General features: G+C 38.2%; 1 protein-coding gene across 9 annotated transcripts in view; it reads right to left on the bottom strand.

Annotated features, from left to right (window-relative positions):
• The window catches only part of SMARCA1 (SWI/SNF related, matrix associated, actin dependent regulator of chromatin, subfamily a, member 1), an 86,237-nt gene that overhangs the window by 26,852 nt on the left and 38,346 nt on the right, over nucleotides 1–21,039 (bottom strand). For 7 of the 9 annotated variants that reach the window (XM_059680330.1, XM_059680331.1, XM_059680332.1 and 4 more), the window contains 4 exons: nucleotides 20,809–20,957; nucleotides 18,305–18,424; nucleotides 6,546–6,656; nucleotides 6,103–6,216 (listed from right to left, as the gene is read on the bottom strand). In XM_059680330.1, the coding sequence (XP_059536313.1) occupies nucleotides 6,103–6,216; nucleotides 6,546–6,656; nucleotides 18,305–18,424; nucleotides 20,809–20,957 (494 nt within the window). The remainder of the gene's footprint in view (nucleotides 1–6,102; nucleotides 6,217–6,545; nucleotides 6,657–18,304; nucleotides 18,425–20,808; nucleotides 20,958–21,039) is intronic. The other 2 variants (XM_059680335.1, XM_059680336.1) reach the window with 2 other exon arrangements.

Here is a 21,039-nt window from a genome sequence, read left to right as displayed (position 1 = left end):
TTAGCGTAGATTATTGTATTATTTTCCATACAAACAACTGTAAACCTACTTCTGCCTCACCCTGTATATAAGAGGGTAGGAGTAATGGAGCACACAAACACCTGTGATGGGACCCTCAGTCAAGGGAAAAAGACTCCAATGGCAGTGACTAACAGAAATTATAAATTGTGTTCTGGGTACAGAGTTGTAAATACACTTACAACTAAGGAGATGAAACACCAATGTGAGAGAAACATTGATCGGCTGCCTCTTGCACACCCCCTACTGGGGATTGAGCCAGAACCCAGGCATGTGCCCTGACCTGTAATCAAACTATGACCTCCTGGTTCATGGGACAACGCTCATCCAACTGAGCCACACTGGCCAGGCTTGGCTTCAGATTTTAATTAATAAAAACCTCTTTAATTGTAAGATATTTCTCTATCAAATACCTTCAAATTTTTATGTCCAATAAACCATATTTTAACCAAATAAATTATTTCATAAATGTCTAATTTTATGACAGAAAATGGAAAATACCCATACAAAATAAACTCTTTATTCCTATACAGATAATCCCAATACTAAAACTTTCCCCCCTTGAACTTTAATAAGAACAAAATCAAAATATTATATCATACCACTAGATTTTAGGATCCACTGCAGACTGATTCTTCCATAAACACCAGTCATATTTTAATACAAAAATGCCTTCATCAATGTCACATTTACTATTTTAATTCTAGAAATTATTCAAATACATAGTTGCTAATTTTTTAGAATTAGAAATAACTCAATATTCCTAAATTTCATTATGTCCTCCTACCAAAAAAATCTCCTTTAATATTCATCATTTAAAAAAGGTATTCAGTTTTTACTTCATGAGGTTTTTATCAGCACTCAGCTTCCTGCAGTTATTTAAAACTGCTATATAATAATTAAGTAGAAAAATTACAGACTAATAGTACTAACCAGATACCTCAAAGGTCTCAAGTACTCACACTGTGATTCTTACTAATGGCTCCCAGCAACACTTGATAGCCACAATATACAAAAGTTATCTTTCAAAAGGAAGCATCTCTGTTACTATATGGATTTCTAGTCAGACCCGAAGGAATTTGCACTTAAGAGCTGTGTTCCATGGAGAAGTGAAAAACATTTTTTGGCCTTGTTTCTTGTAAGTAGTTTAGCAAGCATTTCACAGAAATATGAAATACTGAATTAAATGTGATGGCAAACAAAATGAAAGCAGTAACCTGAAATCAGCTCACTGCATCTTAGTTCTACCACTGCAAAACAGGTGGCCCACGCTACCAAAACTCACAAAGATTATGGAACTTCCTCCATTTGTCAAATGTTTATATCTATCCCTAAAGATTTTTTTTTATTGAGGATGCATGTTAGAAAGCTCTACAGCATTCTTAAGCTTCAAATATATCAAAACTCTTTCACTCCATGTCTTAGATTTCAATAGAATTTCTAAATACTCTGGATTTTTTATTCTGCAATTAAAATTTCAGTTAAGTCCTCTCTTTCAATGTGAAGAGTTTAGTGAACAAGCTATTAAATGCAGTAAGTAACTCAAGTTGCAAGAGCAATGAAGCTTCTGAACATGTCTAACTCGCAACAAGGTCAAAGCTTAGACAGCAGGGGGGATTGGTACACATGCACTCCTATCCACCAAGTGGTTAAGGCAAAGCAAACCTGTATTTCATCCAGCCTTCAATAAAACAAAACTCTAACTACAGATCTTATCAGCAATATTGCTATGACCTTATTGTGCTGAATATGGGGGAAGGGTGGGAGAAAAAAAATAAAAATTCAAATAAGTAGGCCCTGAAGAAAAATACTCTTTCCCAACTGCTTCAAAACTATTGAGCCCCTTGCCCGGCTGGCATGGCTCAGTGATTGAGCATCGAGCTATGAATCAGGAGATCACAGTTCGATTCCTGGTCAGGGCACCTGCCTGGGTTGCAGGCTCAATCCCCAGTGTGGGGTGTGCAAGAGGCAACTGATCGATGATTCTCTCTCATCTTTGTTGTTTCTCTCTCTCTCTCTGAAATCAGTAAAAATATGGGATATAGTTTAAAAATCAATTATTGAGCCTCTCACCCTAACCCAAATCACTACAGAATAAGATTATGAGGGACTCAAAATGGACAAAACAGTACTGTGCACCACAGTGGCCCCAGCTATAGATCACACCTCCCTTGGGCTAGCAATCATTTAAGCAGAAATGGGGGGAAGGAGTCCCCGTTTGAGAACCTAACTTGTGTAGAGAATACCATGTAATTGTGCTATAGCAGTTCTGTTCATCTGAGAATAAACTATTGTTCAATTCATTTGTGCCTCTGTTGAGTTTTCTGGAGGTATCAGGGGGGAATCAATGCTGTATATCCATGAGAAAATAGGTCTAACAGTTATCAGTATCACACTGTCCTTGAAAGGAAGCATTTGCAGGTAATTAACATGCCATGCTCTTCTGTCTGTACTCTGAACTCAAACATGAAACCCACCCAATTAAGTCACCCAACTTAACTCAGGTCTGTAGCTTCTTGTAAAAAATAAAAAAAGGTTCAGAAAGAACCAACATCCAGAATGCATTCTTATTTGTCTTTTAAATCCTCAGCTACAGATGCATCAGAGGATCAAGGCAAGTCTTAAGACAATACAGAAGCAATTCAGGATGAAGGGAGGACAAGCTAAAGGTAGAGTGGTATGGGATCATTCCTCTTCTGCCTCCTCCTCCACCTCTATCACCACCACCACCACCACCACCACCACTTCAGCCGCTATACTCCAAGCCACCATCTTCTCTCATCTTCACACTTCAACAGCCCCTGGCTGATTTCCTGGAGAAACTCATCATCCTCTGTGTTGCAGCCAGAGTGATCTTTTAAAGGTGTAAATCTGATCATACTCTACCACTTACTTATAAGTTAATCTTTAACAAATTATTCAGGACAAATTACTCAACCTCTCCATGCCTCAGTTTCCCCATCTGTAAAATAGGATGTAGTTCCCGGGCTGTTATGAGAATAATGAGCTAATCTTTTTAAAGAACCTAGAACAGTAACCATCACAAGGACTGAATAAGTAGCTATTATTATTTCACCACCCATCCACCCTTCTGTCTTAAAATCATCTCAATGGTTTTCCTTTGCTCTGAAGCTAAAGTTCAACCTCATTAATATGACTTATAACGGTTCAACATGATCCAACTCCACCTGCTCACTAGCTGCATCTCAAGTCACTCTTCTCCTCACTCGGCTTCTTTCAGTTTCTAAAGGGGCAATCCTCCCTACCGCAACACTTTTGCAGCTATGGTTCCATTACCTGAGCTTTTCTCTCCCACACTGCATTTGGCTAATTCTTGTGCATCTCTCTGATCTCAGTTTAAATGGCCCTTCCTTAGGGACCACTACTTAGATCTTGCAGTCCACATTAGATAACCATGTTATGCTCCCTTGCAGCACCCTGTGTAAGCACTGAAACACACACATACCAATGTCACTACTCTGTGGTACCTGCTTATGCCTGTGCCTTTTAGAATGTAAAGTTCATGTCCCTCTTACTCACTGCTTTATCCCCAGTGCTTGGCATAGAACCTGACAGAGAGGCGTATTCAATAAATATGTATTAACATTTTTTAAAAACCCTCCTTTCACTCATTCTCCCTGTCCTGTCACTTCTTTCTGGAAGGTAAAGAAGAAAAAATAATAGTAAGGTGCCATAGCATGGATTCCATGTTACCTTCCTGCTCCTTATTCATCCCTTTCCTCTCTTCTTATACCTTCCTCCTTTTTATCACCCTTTGCAGCTGTCCCTTCATTACTCCCTCTTCTAAGGTTTCCTCTCCTCCATCTCCTTCCAGTTGGCCACCACCCAACCAATCATTGTGAGACCTCGCTCTTCACTACAAACTGCCTGTAAGGAAAAGCACTGTTTACATTACTAAGGTTTCCTCTCCTCCATCTCCTTCCAGTTGGCCACCACCCAAACAATCATTGTGAGACCTCGCTCTTCACTACAAACTGCCTGTAAGGAAAAGCACTGTTTACATTAAAACCAGAGGTATGGGAAGAATGCGGTGGGCACTGTATTATCGCAGGGAACAGAATTTCAGCATCTCCCAAAGAAGGAGCAGAAACAATTCTGTCAACAAAGATAATTTTTATTGCTGCTTCTTGATTACCACTTGGCTCGCCTCCCAAACATGTCACACCACTGTAAACACAGTCCTTATTTAGGGCTGCAGAAAGAAGCAGGGTTATGTCACATGCAGAGATAGCCCAGGATGTCTGAGTGGAAAGAGCATAGCATTTGAACATTGAGAACTTGGGTTTGGGACCAGCACACTTGGCAATTCTGTTAACTGTGTGACTCTGAACAAGTCATTTAACCTCTCTGAATTTCAGTTTCCTCACCTACTATATAGAGGTGATAACAGCACCTATTTCACAGGGTTGTTAGTAATAAAATAAACTATGAGGTATAACATTTCAATTAATTTTTCTTTCAAGTCTCACAAATAACAGTCAATAAAAGTAACAAACAGTAATGATCTAAACATAAAATTTTTATAACCCTTAGTGAAATAATATATATTTGTTTACCTCATGAAATAGTAGTAACTACTTTATTAATCTCACTATTTTTATTTCACATTTTGTACCTATAACTTGCCTTTTTCTCTTGTCATATTAACATTTTCACTGTCTTTGAAATAGTTTTATGTTTGGTCTCAACGTTCAACTGGTTACTGTACACTTCTATAACTTCCTAAGAAGGATTTTATCCAGTCCTGTTGGTTAAATACATTCAAATTTAATCACATTTCCCTAACCAGATTATAACTAACTACTTATACTAGTATTTACCTTAAGTTTCTTATTCCTATTTATATATATGTAAACTTTGGTACATAAAGAGCAAGCAAAGCTTTTTTACCCTGTTTCAAATGGCAATGCTTCCACTCTGTAATAATAGTAGAAATGCTCTCGAGATCCACTCTAGTTCCAAAATATAAATGAGCTAACTAAATACCTTATATACATGGAGCTTTTATAGGCACATTACAACATCTAATCAAAATAATTGGGCATTAGTCCCACTTGTGTTAAAGGCTCACAAAATAAATTTTAAAACACATTGTCCAGTTCATATAATTGAAATTTTTCTAAAATTATAATAATGTTAACATTTTTATAATTTTTTTAAATATATTTTATTGATTTTTTACAGAGAGGAAGGGAGAGAGATAGAGAGTTAGAAACATCGATGAGAGAGAAACATCGATCAGCTGCCTCCTGCACATCTCCCACTGGGGATGTGCCGGCAACCCAGGTACATGCCCTTGACCGGAATCGAACCCGGGACCCTTGAGTCCGCAGGCCGACGCTCTATCCACTGAGCCAAACCAGTTTCGGCGGCATTTTTATAATTTAATTATACTATTGGTTATACTTCTAGTCATCCCTTTTTGTTCACTAGTAAGTCAATTTCAACATATAGAAATATGATATGCAATAATTTTCAATGTGACAGCTTTAGTGTGATAACATTAAATTTCACTCACAAAAATGGGTTCCTATTTATCAATATAAATAAGAATTTTGAATTCCAAAATATCATTTTTAAATGATATAATTTATTGTCATGTTTATCATTAATACCTGTGACCACAGTCTACTAATCACCAACAGGGCTTTCATCAACCTTGAACAATAAACTCAAAAATACTATTTCTTGTTCATATTTTTTAAAAAATGATAAACCTTCCTGTCATCTATCATACATTCACTTCTACCTAATCACATACCTGTTGTTCTTTTACACATTCTTTAACCACTTGAACACTAGCATTATTAAAATAATATGTTATTATAACTATTTTAAAATACTGGAGAATTCTCCATTAATCTGATATAGTGATGATCCTACTGGCAATTAAGTAGATTGATGTTTTACTTCTAGTTAACCCTCTTTGGTTTTAAAAACACCACTATTTTGATTTACTCTTACATCCTCTCAAATTAAAATAAAACACCTTCTAGTCTAGCTGAATAGATTATATTAGCTTAAAGGATTACATTACACTAGTCTAAAAAATTTAAATTTTACCTTATAGCCTATTGTCTTCCTATAATAAAGAATTTCCTTTTCCAGGAGCTCAAATAAACGTGGTGGGAAAAACTGAAAATCCTGAACATTTGGCTGTTTTGAAGGTCGTGGAGCCTGTGGGGGGGGAAAACGCATGATATATACATATATATATACATACACACACACATACACACACATATGTGTGTGTATATATATATACACATATTTTTTTCAGTACATAAGGTGAACATATTTATTTTTTACTATTTTTATATATAGAAAAATGAATACAATGAAATCCATTGATATGGCTGGGCCATTATCAAGTACTTTTCTGTATTATTGTTATATTTTAGGGACTATGATTTAGCACTAATAGAAATAACTCTGATTCACAGACGATGTTACAAAAGAATTCTGCTGTAGGACATAAAAACTGGCCTCATACTGTTGTCTTTTACCTTTGGCACCTTTGGCTCGCTGACACGTAAAGCCTCTCTAAAGTAGGCATCCACTGCATAGTTTGCTTTGCGTTCTCGTTTAGGAGGTTCAATCCATTCCACCATCCCGGGCTATACACAACAAACAAGAATGAGGAGTTTAATTACTCTAAACCGTTTTATAAAAATCAAGCACATCAAGCATGAGAAAACCAGAGCCCTTAGGAAGAACCAAAACTTGCTTTTTTTTAAGTCACAAATATGCATCCCAAGGGCCAAAATCTTGCCCTGTATACCAAGTTTAGGTGCAAGGATGGTTTTCTTTTTCTTTTCTTTTTTTTAAAGTAAGTTTAAAATTTGGTTCTTCCTTAGCAATTGAGAAGAATTTTCACAATCTGGTTAGTTTTTTATGCCTAATAAATAAATCCATGGTGGGGTAAAAGTAGGTAAACCTACTTTTTCCCCACCCTGTAGTAGCTACTAAAAAAAGAAGACTCACATTGATTCTGGTGACTCTGTTAAGTGTATGAATTAGAAAATAGCTGAAAGGGGTAAATGATGAATATCAATATGACAGGCACATATCCCTTAAAATCAAGATAGTTTTTTAAATGAGACTTCTTGGTAAGGTAGCTGTGGAAAAAGTCAGTGAAATCAGAATGACCTGAATGTGAAACCAGGTTTTGCCACTTTACCAGTTGTTTAACTTTGGAGAAATTATTTTTCCATCTGTAAAATGGAAATAATAATACCTACCTTAATGATTAAATCTGAATATATATGTGAAAGCATTAGGTAAACTGCCAAGAGATCAATATAAGTTATTATTAAGCATCCAAAGTGGAGTAAACAGTGATATGGTAGTTTTACAAAACTTCACCCCAATATCAGCTAGAAAATATATTTTAAAAATAAGCAGATAAAACTGACAATACAAGTTCTGGAGTCTATAGGAATAGTTTTCTTGTTCAAACATCTTGCTTAGCTTAGTGTCTTTACACAAAAGAAGCCATTAATCTACAATTAATGGCACCACTCTAATTTTATCTAAGGATTGAGTTCCAACTTTGGTATCATATTTAAAGATTGGAGGATGTACTCAGATTACAGGCTCAATCCCCAGTGTGGGGGGCATGCAGGAGGTAGCTGATCAATGATTCTCTCTCATCATTGATGTTTCTATCTCTCTTTCCCTCTCCCTTCCTCTCTGAAATACACACACACACACATACACACAGACACACACACACACACACACACACACATATATTAAATAAAGAGTGGATGATAAACTAAGATCTAAGATGACTAGGATGGTTAGAGATCTCAGTGTCTAGAGAAGTAAAGACTAAAGAGACATAATGGTGGCATCCACATAGGTAAAAGTCTATCAAACAGGAAAGAATATAGTTCTTCATTGATTCATAAGATTAAAAACAACATGGACAGTCACAGGAAAGTAGACATCTACTCAATATAATTTAATACGTCTTAAGTACCTACTGTATTATTTGCAAGTCAGTGTCAAGGGTACAAAGATGCATAAAATATTCTCTTCCATTATGAAGCTTATAAATCAAACTAGAGGCCCGATGCACGAAATTCATGCAAGGGGCTCGGCCCTCACAGCCCTGGCTTCATCCAGAAAGTCGTCCAGAAGGATGTCTGGAAGGTCCAGCTGTCTGGTCTAATTAGCATATTATGCTTTTATTATTATAGATAAGAAATTTTCTGAGAACCAGAGAAAATAAAACAATGAAATGAACTACCCTAAGAGTAGAATTCCCAACATGACCACAGTCTCAGGCTGGATAACTATCATAGATACTATAATGGGACTTCTTAATTACAAAAAAGATTAGAATAAATAACCTCTAAGGCCTCTTTTAACTCTATCTAAACTTACGAAATACCGATAGTATAATATGAATTTACATAAAATGAGAAATACCCTGAGCAGTGAAATGAGTTTTGTTTTTCTTCCCCTCAGATGGATTAAAGTGGGATAATAGTAATATTTTATAAATAACCAATATTTTATTTGTCTCAATTGGGGTGAAAAATAAATCAATAATAACTTCAATTAACTTTCTAAAAGTAATGTATTTGGTCATTTAAACTATACTTTTTTGAAGGTCTAGGTACCCAAATTTAAAATAGCATTAAAAACCAATTCCTGAATTTTTAAAAACAGAATAAATCATGCTGAATTAGTTTGTTTCAGACTTCAGTACATTAATACAAACTTATTCAGGTTAACTTATTCAGTATCAATGTCAGTCATGACTTAATCTACCAGGTATAGTTGTAAAGTACTGCAAGTGGTTCAACAAATCATATATGAAAATCTACCACACTGTGTAACTCCCATGATTTAAGTATAAACAACATTCTTGCAAGTTTTTGCTTCCTTCAAACAACAGTATGAACCTATTTTAAGAACCTATCCAGGAAATATGAAAAGACAGAAATAAAATATAATCTCAACTCAAATACTTGGAAAAAATCTGATTTGTCAGACATTCAATTATAAAAATATATCATCATCATTAAAATTTCTCGTTATCTGTACATCATTGGTTTGCTAGAATTAGAAACACAAGAAAACCAGTTATATTAGAAACAGACAAGTACTTTACTAAGTCTAATTTACCTCTAAGAATGTAGATAAGAAGCTCCAATGATATTTAGACTCTTCACTGTAATACTTTTCTACTTTGTAAAACACTCCTAATATCAGTAAGCCCATGGGAATAACTATAAAATTTATAAAATTAATATCACATAATGAGATCTAGAAAGCATATTAGGGATGTAATTTCTAGCATGTACATGTAGGCCTTCACCTCTATCTCATCACAATAAAAAGTAAATAGTCAGAATTAAAGTTATAGATATAACTAGATAGATTTAAGTCAAGACAATAAAAACTACCTGAAATAATGAATGCAACAAAGCATTATAAGCATACTAGTTGCACTGCAAACTAAAATGGCTCATCTCTCATTTTTTCAGTAAAATCAATATCCAAGAATAAGGTTTTTTTTTTAATAAAATTCACTTCTGAAGTTAAAAAATACAAAAGCTTTATAAAACCATTTGAGTAACAAAATAATGATATAATTGTATTAAAACTCAAAAATAAAATAGCTGCCCTGGCCAGTGTGGCTCCATAGAGCATCTGTCTGGGCACTGGAAGGTTTTGGGTTTGACTCCCAGTCAAGAGCATGTACCTGGGTTGCAGGTTCAATCCCCAGACCTGTTATGGCGCCTGTGGGAGGCAACCAATCAATGTGTCTCTCTCACATTAATGTTTCTCTCTCTCTCACTCTTTCTCCCCTCACTTCCACTCTCTCTAAAAAAAAATCAATGAAAAAAAAATATCCTCACTCCTCTGGTGAGGATTAAAATTTTTTTTAAATCAATGGAAAACATATCCTTGGGTGAAGATTAACAAAAAATTAAATAAATAAAAATAAGTATCCATGAGCCCATCCTATATAATAAAGAGCTAATATGCTGATTAGACTGGATGGTGGAACGACCTTCCAGAACAAACAGTGGGTGGGGGAGAGGGGTGCAGGGCCTTGAGGCAGCTGGGGCTGTGAGGACCTACTCTTGCACGATTTTCGTGCATCAGTCTCTAGTGTTGATATAAATAAATGGGAAGGGACAGTTCTTCCTTACTACAAAATCCCATTAATAAATGTAGATTTAGCCGAAACTGGTTTGGCTCAGTGGATAGAGCGTCGGCCTGCAGACTGAAAGGTCCCAGGTTCGATTCCGGTCAAGGGCATATACCTGGGTTGCGGGCACATCCCCAGTAGGAGATGTGCAAGAGGCAGCTGATCGATGTTTCTCTCTCATCAATGTTTCTAACTCTCTATCCCTCTCCCTCCCTCTCTAAAAAACCAATAAAATATATTTTTTAAAAAAAATAAAAATAAAAAAAATAAATGTAGATTTAGTAATGAAGAAAAATTTAAAAAATTACCATTAGGCAAACACTACAATAATAACTGCTGTAGGCAAACTCCACCAATAGATGTTAAAATCAGTGAGTAAAAGTTTGAGGAATATCTTCCCCCAAGATATTTATCAATTACAAAGGGGAAAATGGTTATCCTGCAGTGGAGAAACCCAGCAGACATCACTTCAACTAAGTGATAAAGGTTAACATCCCCAGTAGTAAGATATAGTGGCATCATATGTTCCCTGGTATGATGTACTGAGAACAAAATGGCATCCCTTCCATGGCATTCTTGCCAAAAATGCATAAGTTTCCATCAAAACACAAGAAAATGTCAGACAAACGCAAAATGAGAGACAGACTACAAAATAACTGACCAATACTCTTCAAAAGTGTCAAGGTCGAGAAACCAAGATGGCGGCATAGGTAAACACCGGAAATTGCTGCCTCGCACAACCACTTCAAAAATACAACTAAAAGACAAAACGGACATCACCCAGAACCACAGGAAGGCTGGCTGAGTGCAAATTCTACAACTAGAAGGAAAGAGAAAAGCACACTGAGACTCAGAGGAGGTGCGGAAGTAAAGTGCAGAGGTACGGAGGCGCACGCAGAAAGGGCTGGCAACTGAGGACTCGGTTGTCTTTTTCAATTGGGAGGGAGTCACAAGCTCCCGACTGCTCTAAACTCCAGTTCCGGGCGAGTCTCTGGGGACACAGACTGATACAGGGAGAAACTGGACTGTCTGGCATCGGGCGGAACTTGAGGGTGGCTTTCTCTCAGAGGTGCTTGCAGCGATTACCGTGGGACACTGAGACCCTGGGCCTCTTAGGGCAGGGCTGAGGATCAGCCATAGCTGTTTTCTCAGCCCTGTTGATTCCCTGAGACCCACCCCACCCAAGCTGTGAGCAGAGGCTTTTGCATATGAAAGGCCTGGCCCTTTGCAATCTGAAAATTACCTAACAAACTGCAGCTGGGTCAGAGAGACCCAGAACATCCAAAAGAAGGCCCAAGGCCCCACAGCAGCTTGCATTGCTTCACACCTGGGCCTCATCTGGGCACCTCCAAAACCCAAACAAAGAAGAGGAACCTGCAGAACTCTTCGTAGCTCCTGCTGGGTAGCCTCAGGCAGAGGCTAAATTATCACCTCCTTAGATCCAAGAGCCAGTGTACCCAGTGGTCAGAGAGGGACCATCCAGATTACAACTCCTCAGATCCATAAGGGACACACTCAGGGGGCAGGCTCAGTGAGTACCAAAGCCCCATTGAAGCAAGTCTTGCCCCAGAAGGGTGTCTCCAGCACAGAAGTTCTCCCACTGTAGACACAGCTGATTCTCACAGCCAATTGACCTGGAGGTCAATTCCTCCCAGTGATACCTACAACAATCAAGGCTTAACTACAAGACTGTGCACAAAGCCCACAAAGGGGTGCACCAAGAGTGTCCACCTCAGGTAACTGGGGAGGCTGAGCCACTGGGCCCTATAGGACACCTAGCACAGAAAGCCACCCTATCAACACAGGGAAGCATAAAACATGTGGAGACAAAGAAACAGGTCACAAATGACAGAAATGGAGGAAAGCAAACTACTGGATATAGAGTTCAAAACCACACTTATAAGGTTTTTCAAGAATTTTCTAGAAACCACCGATAAATTTAGTGAGACCCTCAAAAAATCTAGTAAGACCCTTGATGATCTGAACAAGAACCAACTAGAAATTAAGCATACACTGACTGAAATAAAGAATATTATACAGAGTTCCAACAGCAGACTAAAGGATCGCAAGAATCAAGTCAAAGATTTGAAATATGAAGAAGCAAAAAACACCCAACCTGAAAAAGAAAAACAAAAAAGAATCCAAATATATGAAGATAGTGTAAGGAGCCTCTGGGACAACTTCAAGCGTACCAACATCTGCATTATGGGGGTGCCAGAAGAAGAGAGAGAGCAAGATATTGAAAACCTATACGAAGAAATAATGACAGAAAACTTCCCCTACCTGGTGAAAGAAATAGACTTACAAGTCCAGGAAGTGCAGAGAACCCCAAACAAAAGGAATCCAAAGAGGACCACACCAAGACACATCATAATTAAAATGCCAAGAGCAAAAGACAAAGAGAGAATCTTAAACGCAGCAAGAGAAAAATAGTCAGTTACCTACAAGGGAGTACCCATAAAACTGTCAGCTGATTTCTCAACAGAAACTATGCAGACCAGAAGGGAGTGGCAAGAAATATTCAAAGTGTTGAATAGAAAGAACCTACAACCAAGATTACTTTACTCAGCAAGGCTATCATTCAGAATGGAAGGTCAGATAAAGAGCTTCACAGATAAGAAAAAGCTAAAGGAGTTCATCACCACCAAACCAGTATTATATGAAATGCTGAAAGGTATCATTTATGAAGAGGAAGAAGAAGAAAAAGGTAAAGATACAAATTATGAACAACACATACACATCTATCAAGTGAATCTAAAATTCAAGTGAATAAATAATCTGATGAACAGAATAAACTGGTGAATATAATAGAATCAGGGGCATAGAAAAGGAGTGGAATGACTATTCTCAGGGGGGAAAGGGGTGTGGGGGTGCGGGAAGAGAATGGACAAAAATCGTACACCTATGGATGAGGGCAATGGGAGGGGGATAAGGGCAGAGAGTGGGGTGGGAACTGGATGGAGGGAAGCTATGGGGGGAAAAAAGAGGAACAACTGTAATAATCTGAACAATAAAGATTTAAGTTTAAAAAAAGTGTCAAGGTCATGAAAGACAAAGAAAATCTGAGATCACAAATTAGAAGAGACATAGCAACCAAAACATAATGTGGGTTAAGAATATGAGAAGATGAGCCATAGCTTGGGGGGAAATATTTGCAAAATACATCTACACTAATAAAAGAGAAACATGCAAATTAACCATCACTCTGCTATACCCACCAGCCAATCAGGAGTGAGTATGCAAATTAATCCAACTAGGATGGTGGTGGCCATGGAGCTGGAGTGAGCAGGAGGCTTGGGTTGCCCCCGGCAATGGAGGAAGCCAAGCTTCCCGCCTGCCCTGGCCAGCGCTGGGCTCCACTCAAGGCTACAAAGTTTCAATTATAGAAAATAAATAAATCCCAGATACCTGCTTCCAGCCCACCCTGGCCTCTGCTCAGGGAGGTGCTGAAAAAAACAAGAAAAAAAGAAAAGGAGAGGCTGGAAGCTTGGGTTGCCAGGGGGTGTGGCCACACTGAAAACAGCCATCAGTCCCTCACCCAGGCTGGCCAGGCACCCGAGTGGGACCCCACACACACACCCTGAACGGGCTGTGGGCAGCCTAAAAACAGCCCTCAGCCCCTCACCCAGGCTGGCCAGGCACCCCAGTGGGACCCCCACCCTGATCCGGGTCACCCTTCAGGGCAAACCAGCTGGCCCCCACCCATGAACCAGGCATCTATCTATACTAAGAAAAGGGTAACATGCAAATTAGACTGGGAGACCTTCCAGGAGACCTTCCAGATGTTCTTCTGGACAAAGCCATGGTGGCGGGGCTGAGGTAGAGGCGGTTAGAGGCCAAGAGGGGACGGCACTTGTAGGTGATCAGGCTGATGGGGGCAGGGCCGTTGGGGGTAAGCAGACCAGCAGGGGGGCCAGTTGAGGGCAAGCAGGCAATCAGCGGTGGTCAGTTGGAGGTGATCAGGATGGGGGGGGAATTTGGAGTGAGAAGGCCAGCAGGGGGGCAGTTGGGGGCAAGCAGGCCAGTGGGGAGGGAAGGTGGAGCGAGCAGGCCAGCAGGCAAAGTGGTTAGGGGCAATCAGGCAAGCAGGCAGGCAGGCGAGTGGTTAGGAGCCAGCAGTCCCAGATTGTGAGAGGGATGTCCAACTGCTGGTTTAGGCCCGATCCCTGTAAACCGGCAGTAGGACATCCTTCGAGGGGTCCCAGATTGGAGAGGGTGCAGGCCGGGCTGAGGGACAGCCCCCCTCCCCCACGCAAATTTCATGCACTGAGCCACTAGTATCTGATAAAGGACTATTATCCAAAATATACGAAGAACTCTTAATACTCAACAATAAGAAAATAAAAAGCCTGATTAAAAATCAGCAAAAGACATGAATAGACATCTCCCAGAGAAGATATACAGATGACAAATAAACAAATGAAAAGATGCTCTACATCATATGTCATCAGGGAAATGCAAATTAAAACAAAATACCACTACACACATATTTGAATGGCAAAAATCCAGAATACTGACAATATGAAATGCTGGTAAGGATGCATAACAACAGGAACCTTCATTCATTGCTCATGGGAATTCAAAATGGTACAGCCACTTTGGAAGACAAGTTTGTCAGTTTCTCATCAAACTAAACATACTTACTATACAATCCATGAACCATGCTCCTTGGTATAAACCCATAGGAGTTGAAAATGTATGTCCACACAAACCTTTGCACCTGGCTTTTTATAGTAGCTTTTTTCACAACTGCCAAATATGAGAACAACCAACATGTCCTTCATTAGGTGAATGGATAAATAAACTGTGTAATATCCAGACACTGGAATATTACTCAACACTAAAAGAAATGAGCTATGAAGCCATGTAAAGACATGAACAGAGCTTAAATGTATATTGCTCAGTGAAAGAAGCCAATATAAAAAGGCTACATACTGTGTGATTCCAAATATATGACATTCCAGAAAAGGCAAAAAAAAAATCTGGAGAAAGTACAAAGATCAGTTGTTGCAGGGTTTGAGGGGAAGGAGGGATTAATAGGCAGAGCACAGAGGATTTTTAGGGCAGTAAAACTATTCTGTATGATACTGTGATGGGGGATCCAGGTCATTACACATTTATCTAAACCAGCCGTGGACAAACTAAAAAAAAAAAAGACGGTACCCTTTTATGTAATGATGTTTACTTTGAATTTATATTAGTTCACACAAACACTCCATCCATGCTTTTGTTCCGGCCCTCCGGTCCAGTTTAAGAACCCATTGTGGCCCTCGAGTCAAAAAGTTTGCCCACCCCTGATCTAAACCCATACAATGTACAAACCAAGAGTGAACCCTAATGAAAACAATGGACTTTGAGTGATGATAATGATATGTCAACGTAAGTTTGATGGTATCAAACATACCACTATTGTGGGGGATGTTGATAATGAAGGAAGCTGTGTTTGTGTGGGGGTAGGAGGAATATGGGACTCTATTTTCTGCTCAATTTTGGTATGACTCTAAAACAGTTCTTAAAAAAAAGTTCTCTTTTTTCTTCAATTATAGTTTACATTCAATATTATTTTATATTAGTTTCAGGTGTTCAGCATAGTGGTTAGACAATCATATACTGTACAAAGTGTTCTCCCTGATATTTCCAATACCCATGTGGCACCATACATAGTTATTACAATATTATTGACTATATTTCCTATGCTGTACTTTATATCCCCATGATCTAGAGGGTATTATGCTAAGTGAAATAAGTGAGTCAGAGGAAGACAAATATCATATGATTTCACTTATATGTGGAATCTAAAGAACAATATAAACATACAAACAAAATAGAAACAAACTCACTGATACAGAGAACAGACTGATGGTTGCTAGAGCAGGGGGAAGGGGGACGAGTGAAAAAGGTGAAGCCTTAGCAGGCTTGGCTCAGTGGATAGAGCGTCAGCCTGCGGACTGAAGGGTCTCAGGTTCGATTCCGGCCAAGGGCACATGCCTGGGTTGTGGGTTCGTTCCCCAGTAGGGGGTGTCAGAAGGCAGCCAATCAATGATTCTCTCTCATCATTGATGTTTCTATCTCTCTCTCCTTCTCCCTTCCTCTCTGAAATCAATAAAGAAATACATTTTTTAAAAAAAGAAAAAGGTGAAGGGATTTATAAGTACAGATTGGTAGTTACAAAATGAAGCTGTTTTTCAAAATTGCAATGTGGGATCCTGGACCGTATCCCCTGTTGATTTCCTAGATTTGATCATCTATACTAATAAAAGACAAAGATGCTAATTGACCATACCTTTGCTATACCCACCAGCCAATCATAAGAGTATGCAAATTAACCCAACAAAGATGGCCGTTAAATTTGCATACTGCAGGTGGGGCAGGCAGTGCCAGACGCCGCCCGCAGAATCCGGACCACAGATCGGGGACCGGGGAGGCGGGGCGGGCAGCACCAGATGCCACCTGGGAAGGCGGAGCCAGTGAGTGCCCTGGCCAGAAGCCTGAGGCCTGGGCAGGGGCAGAGTTGGCGATCACATGGGGATGGGGGTCCCCTGCCAAGGCCTAACGCTCGGCCTAAGGCCTTAGGCCTGGGCAGGGGCCAAGCCGGGGATTGGTGTAAACTACAGAGGAAACACCTTTTATGACTGCTCATTGGCTAAGCTCCCTGTATGCCACTGGTAATATTCTTAGTAACTTGAGTAATAAGAATCCAAGAAGGTGATGTAGGGTTTTTCCACCTCACTCCTGGAGAAAAAAACTAAGGTCTGCTGCTGGATAGGCTAAGAAATGTCATATCCTGCCCTAGCCAGTTTGGCTCAGTAGATAATGCCTCAGCCTGCCTACCACAGGGTCTGGGTTCAATTCTGACCAAGGGCATGTACGTAGGTTGCAGGCTCTTCCCTGGCTGGGGCCCAGGTCAGCGCTCATGCAGGAGGCAACCAATCAAAGTGTTCCTCTCACTATGATGTTTCTCTCTGTCTTTCCCTTTCTCTTCCACATTCTCTAAAAATCAATGGAAACATATCCTCAGGTGAGGATAAAAAAAAAATAAAGAAATGTCATATCCTATGAAAGACACATCTTGAAAATGCCTAAAGAAAGTTGTCATTTTTTCATGGTGATGGGACTGGAGTCCGTGTTGATGAAAACACCTTGGTGGCTGTGGTGACTGGCAGTGGCTGCAGCAGCGGGGTGATGGGGCTGGTGCCTTCCCCTGATCAGCCCGGTCGCCTCCCACAAAGGGAGGCCAGACTGCGGCTTAGGCCCACTCCCCAAAGGGAGCAGGGAGTGGGCCTAAGCTGTCAGTAGGACATCCCCTGAGGGCTCCCAGTATGTGAGAGGGGGCAGGCTGGACTGAGGGACCACCCCGCAGTGCACGAATTTCATGCACCAGGCCCCTAGTTGTATTTTAATAATGTAAGTTGTTAAAATTAAGGAAAGCTAAATGAAGGATATATGTGGACTGTGCACTATTTTTTGCAATAAAGTCTAAAGTCATTTCAAAATAAAAAGTTTTAAAATCTACAGTCACAATTCAATTAAAACAAACAAAATAAATAAAACTCCCATTTCTTTAAAAGATTCTTGCTATTAACATAAGGCATTATTTCATTCACCTTTAACAAAAGTCCTTCTATCATTAAGTAATTATGTGTTAATAATATTATCACTAATATATTTAGTACTAAGTGCTAAGTACATTGTTCTAATTACTTTATGAATATTACCTCATTTAACCTCAGAATCATTCTAGGATATTACTATAACTTCCATTTGACAGGTGAGAAAAATGGGTACCCAAAGTCACTTAGTGATAGAGTTGGGATTTCAGCTTCAGAATCCAGGAACTCAACGACACTCCTACAGTGTTTCTCAAAAACAAAAGTAGTAGTCATAGCAGCAACAGCAGCAAAAATGATGATGACAATACTGGTAATAACAAACCAGTAAAATATATTAAAGGTAACCCTTTCATGAGATCTTCTGACTTACATCAAATTTCACTGTATAACAGAGTATTGTATTAGATAAGTGCCAGTGATGTTTATAATTGTTATGGGGAGAAATGATCATTTGAGAGTCTAAGGGTTGCAGATAAAAAGTTACCTTCTGTTTTTCTCTATAATCTTCTCCTTCAAACTTGTACAGACTTTGTTCAGTGTCCATTCTAAAATTTCTCAGAGAAGACTCTCCCATTTTCTGCAAGCGTTCATTCATCTCTGCAGTCTACATTTGAAAGCATTGAAATTAGAAAATCATCACTGAATTAGTATACTCTATGTTTTTAAAAAGTCAAGTTTTGACACGAAATACCCAATCTGTTAACTTATAAGGTAAGGATGCAATGCTGAAATCAAACTTAAATATAAATTTAACTTGCCCCAAGTATTTTAAATACTTAAGTGGTTCATCCAAAGTATTCTTCAATTAGGCTTTCTTTAAAATCTTTTATCATTGAAGATATAACCAAATTATATTTTCTATTGCAAAATTTTAATGGGACAAATAGCTAGTACAAAAATACAGGAAAACATGGATTAAACAATTGGCATACTAACACAAGATTGCTCAAAATTCAAGATAATATCTGATACATGGAAAGATGCTCAATATCACTAATCATCAGGGAAATGCGAATTAAAACTACAATGAAATATCACCTCACAGCTGTCAGAATGGCTATCAATAAATTATCAAGCAACAAGTAATGGATAGGATGTGGATAAAAGGGAACCCTTGTGAATTGTTAGTGGAAATGTCAATTGGTATAGTCACTATGGAAAACAGTATGGAGGTTCCTCAAAAAAATTAAAAATAACACTATCATATTATCCAGCAATTCCATTTCTGGGTATTTATCTGAAGCAAAGACAATAACTTGAAAAGATAGCTGCATCCCTCATGTTCAATGCAGCATTATTTACAGTACTCAAGACATGGAAATGACCTAAATGTCCATTGATATGTGAATGGATATAAAATATGTGGTATATATGTATACAATGGAATATTATTCAGACATAAAAAAAAGGAAATCCTGCCATTTGCAACACTTGGATGCACCTTGAGGGCATTAAGTCAGAGAACAACAAAAATCATGTGATATGTGGAATCTAAAAAAAAAAAATAACCTCATAGATACAGAGAACTGATTGATGGTTGCCGGAGACAAGGGGTGGGTCAATTATAAAATAAGTCCTGGAGATATAATGTGAATAAACAAAAAAATATGGTCTTAAAAGTAAATTCTACCAACTTACAGAAAATATAGCAAATAGTGAACATAGAAAAATACCCCATGGGGATGAAATCAGCAAAATCCAAACTGTAAGCAACTCAAAAGGGAAATAACCCAGTTTCTACACCAAATAAATTACAAGGAAAATAATACATAAAAGAAAGGAAAATTACAGATTTTTAAAAATATAGATGACATATCAACCAATGGCAATGTATGAACATTATGTGTACTCAAATTAAAAAAAAATTAAAAGTATAGCTACTTGTGAAACAATTAGAAATTTTAATACTATTTGATATTAGTGATTTATCAGGGTTTTCAGGTAGTGCAATGCTATAATTATTATGTTTTTAGAAAGATTTTTTACATTTTATTTTTTAACTTTATTTTTATATATTTAATTTATTGGGGTAACATTGGTTAATAAATTATATAGATATCAGGTATACAATTCTATAATACCTCATCTGTATATCATATTGTGTGTTCACCACCACAAGTCAAGTCTTCCTCCATCACCATTTATTCTCCCTATACCCTCTTCTACCTCCTCCCACCCCCATTCCCTCTGGTAATCACCATACTGTTGTCTGTGTCAATAAGGGGTTTTTTCCTTTGCTTAATCCCTTCGGCTTTTTCACCCAGTCCCCCAACCTTCCTCCCCTCTGACAGCTATCAGTCTGTTCTCTGTATTTAGTCTGTTTCTATTTTGTTTTTTAGTTTATTTTGTTCGTTAGATTCTACATATAAGTGAAATCATAGTACTGGCTTCTTTTACTTAGCATAAAGCTATGGAACATTTATACAATGGAATACTACTCAGTCATAAAAAATAAAGACAATCTTACCTTTTGAGACAGCATGGATGGATATGTCTACTTTTGTTTATGCTTAAAATTATCCAAAATAATTTGTGGCAAAAAGCAAATTCAACAGAAAACCAGAATATTCTGCAACAGCTTATTATATATACCTTAACAAATAATGCTTTAGTATTCCATGAAATGTGCACAAAAGATTTTCAGTTAACAAAATTTATCAGCAGACATTTTTTAATCCAGTGCAAAAAATATAGTTCTGATATATGTGATTAAACACAAAATTTATTTTGTTTTTATACCAACATTATTTTCAACAAGCATGTAGTATAAGGTCACTCAATGTTAAACTCTGGTTCATAGTCTTTCTTAAACTAAAGAAACCTAAATTACCCCAGGATATAAATCTACAATTTCTTAGAGAGGACATGAGTCTTTTGAAGAATGAGGTTTAAAACATGTATTTGAAACAACGCAAGTACAAATAGCATGTTGATGTATGTTGATTTCAAAACAATCCATCATGAAAACAAAATGCCATTTTAACTAACCTTCTTTTCCCCTCTTTCCAGAAGAGTTGTAATGTCTTCATCTGTCAGCTCACTTTCCTTAGAAGCAAAAACATGAGTGGCTCCATGACGTATCATTTGCAACATTTCCTCTTTGGCCAGCTTGTTAGACTGTTGGTCAATGAGTCTTCCTAATAGTGAAAATAAAAGTGGTATATATTCGACTATATTCCAGAGAAAGCATGGCATAACAGTTCTAATAAGACACCACTA

This window comes from Myotis daubentonii, chromosome X, assembly GCF_963259705.1.
Source record: "Myotis daubentonii chromosome X, mMyoDau2.1, whole genome shotgun sequence".
Classification (NCBI taxonomy): domain Eukaryota; kingdom Metazoa; phylum Chordata; class Mammalia; order Chiroptera; family Vespertilionidae; genus Myotis; species Myotis daubentonii.
This window is presented reverse-complemented; position numbering and strand designations above follow the sequence as displayed.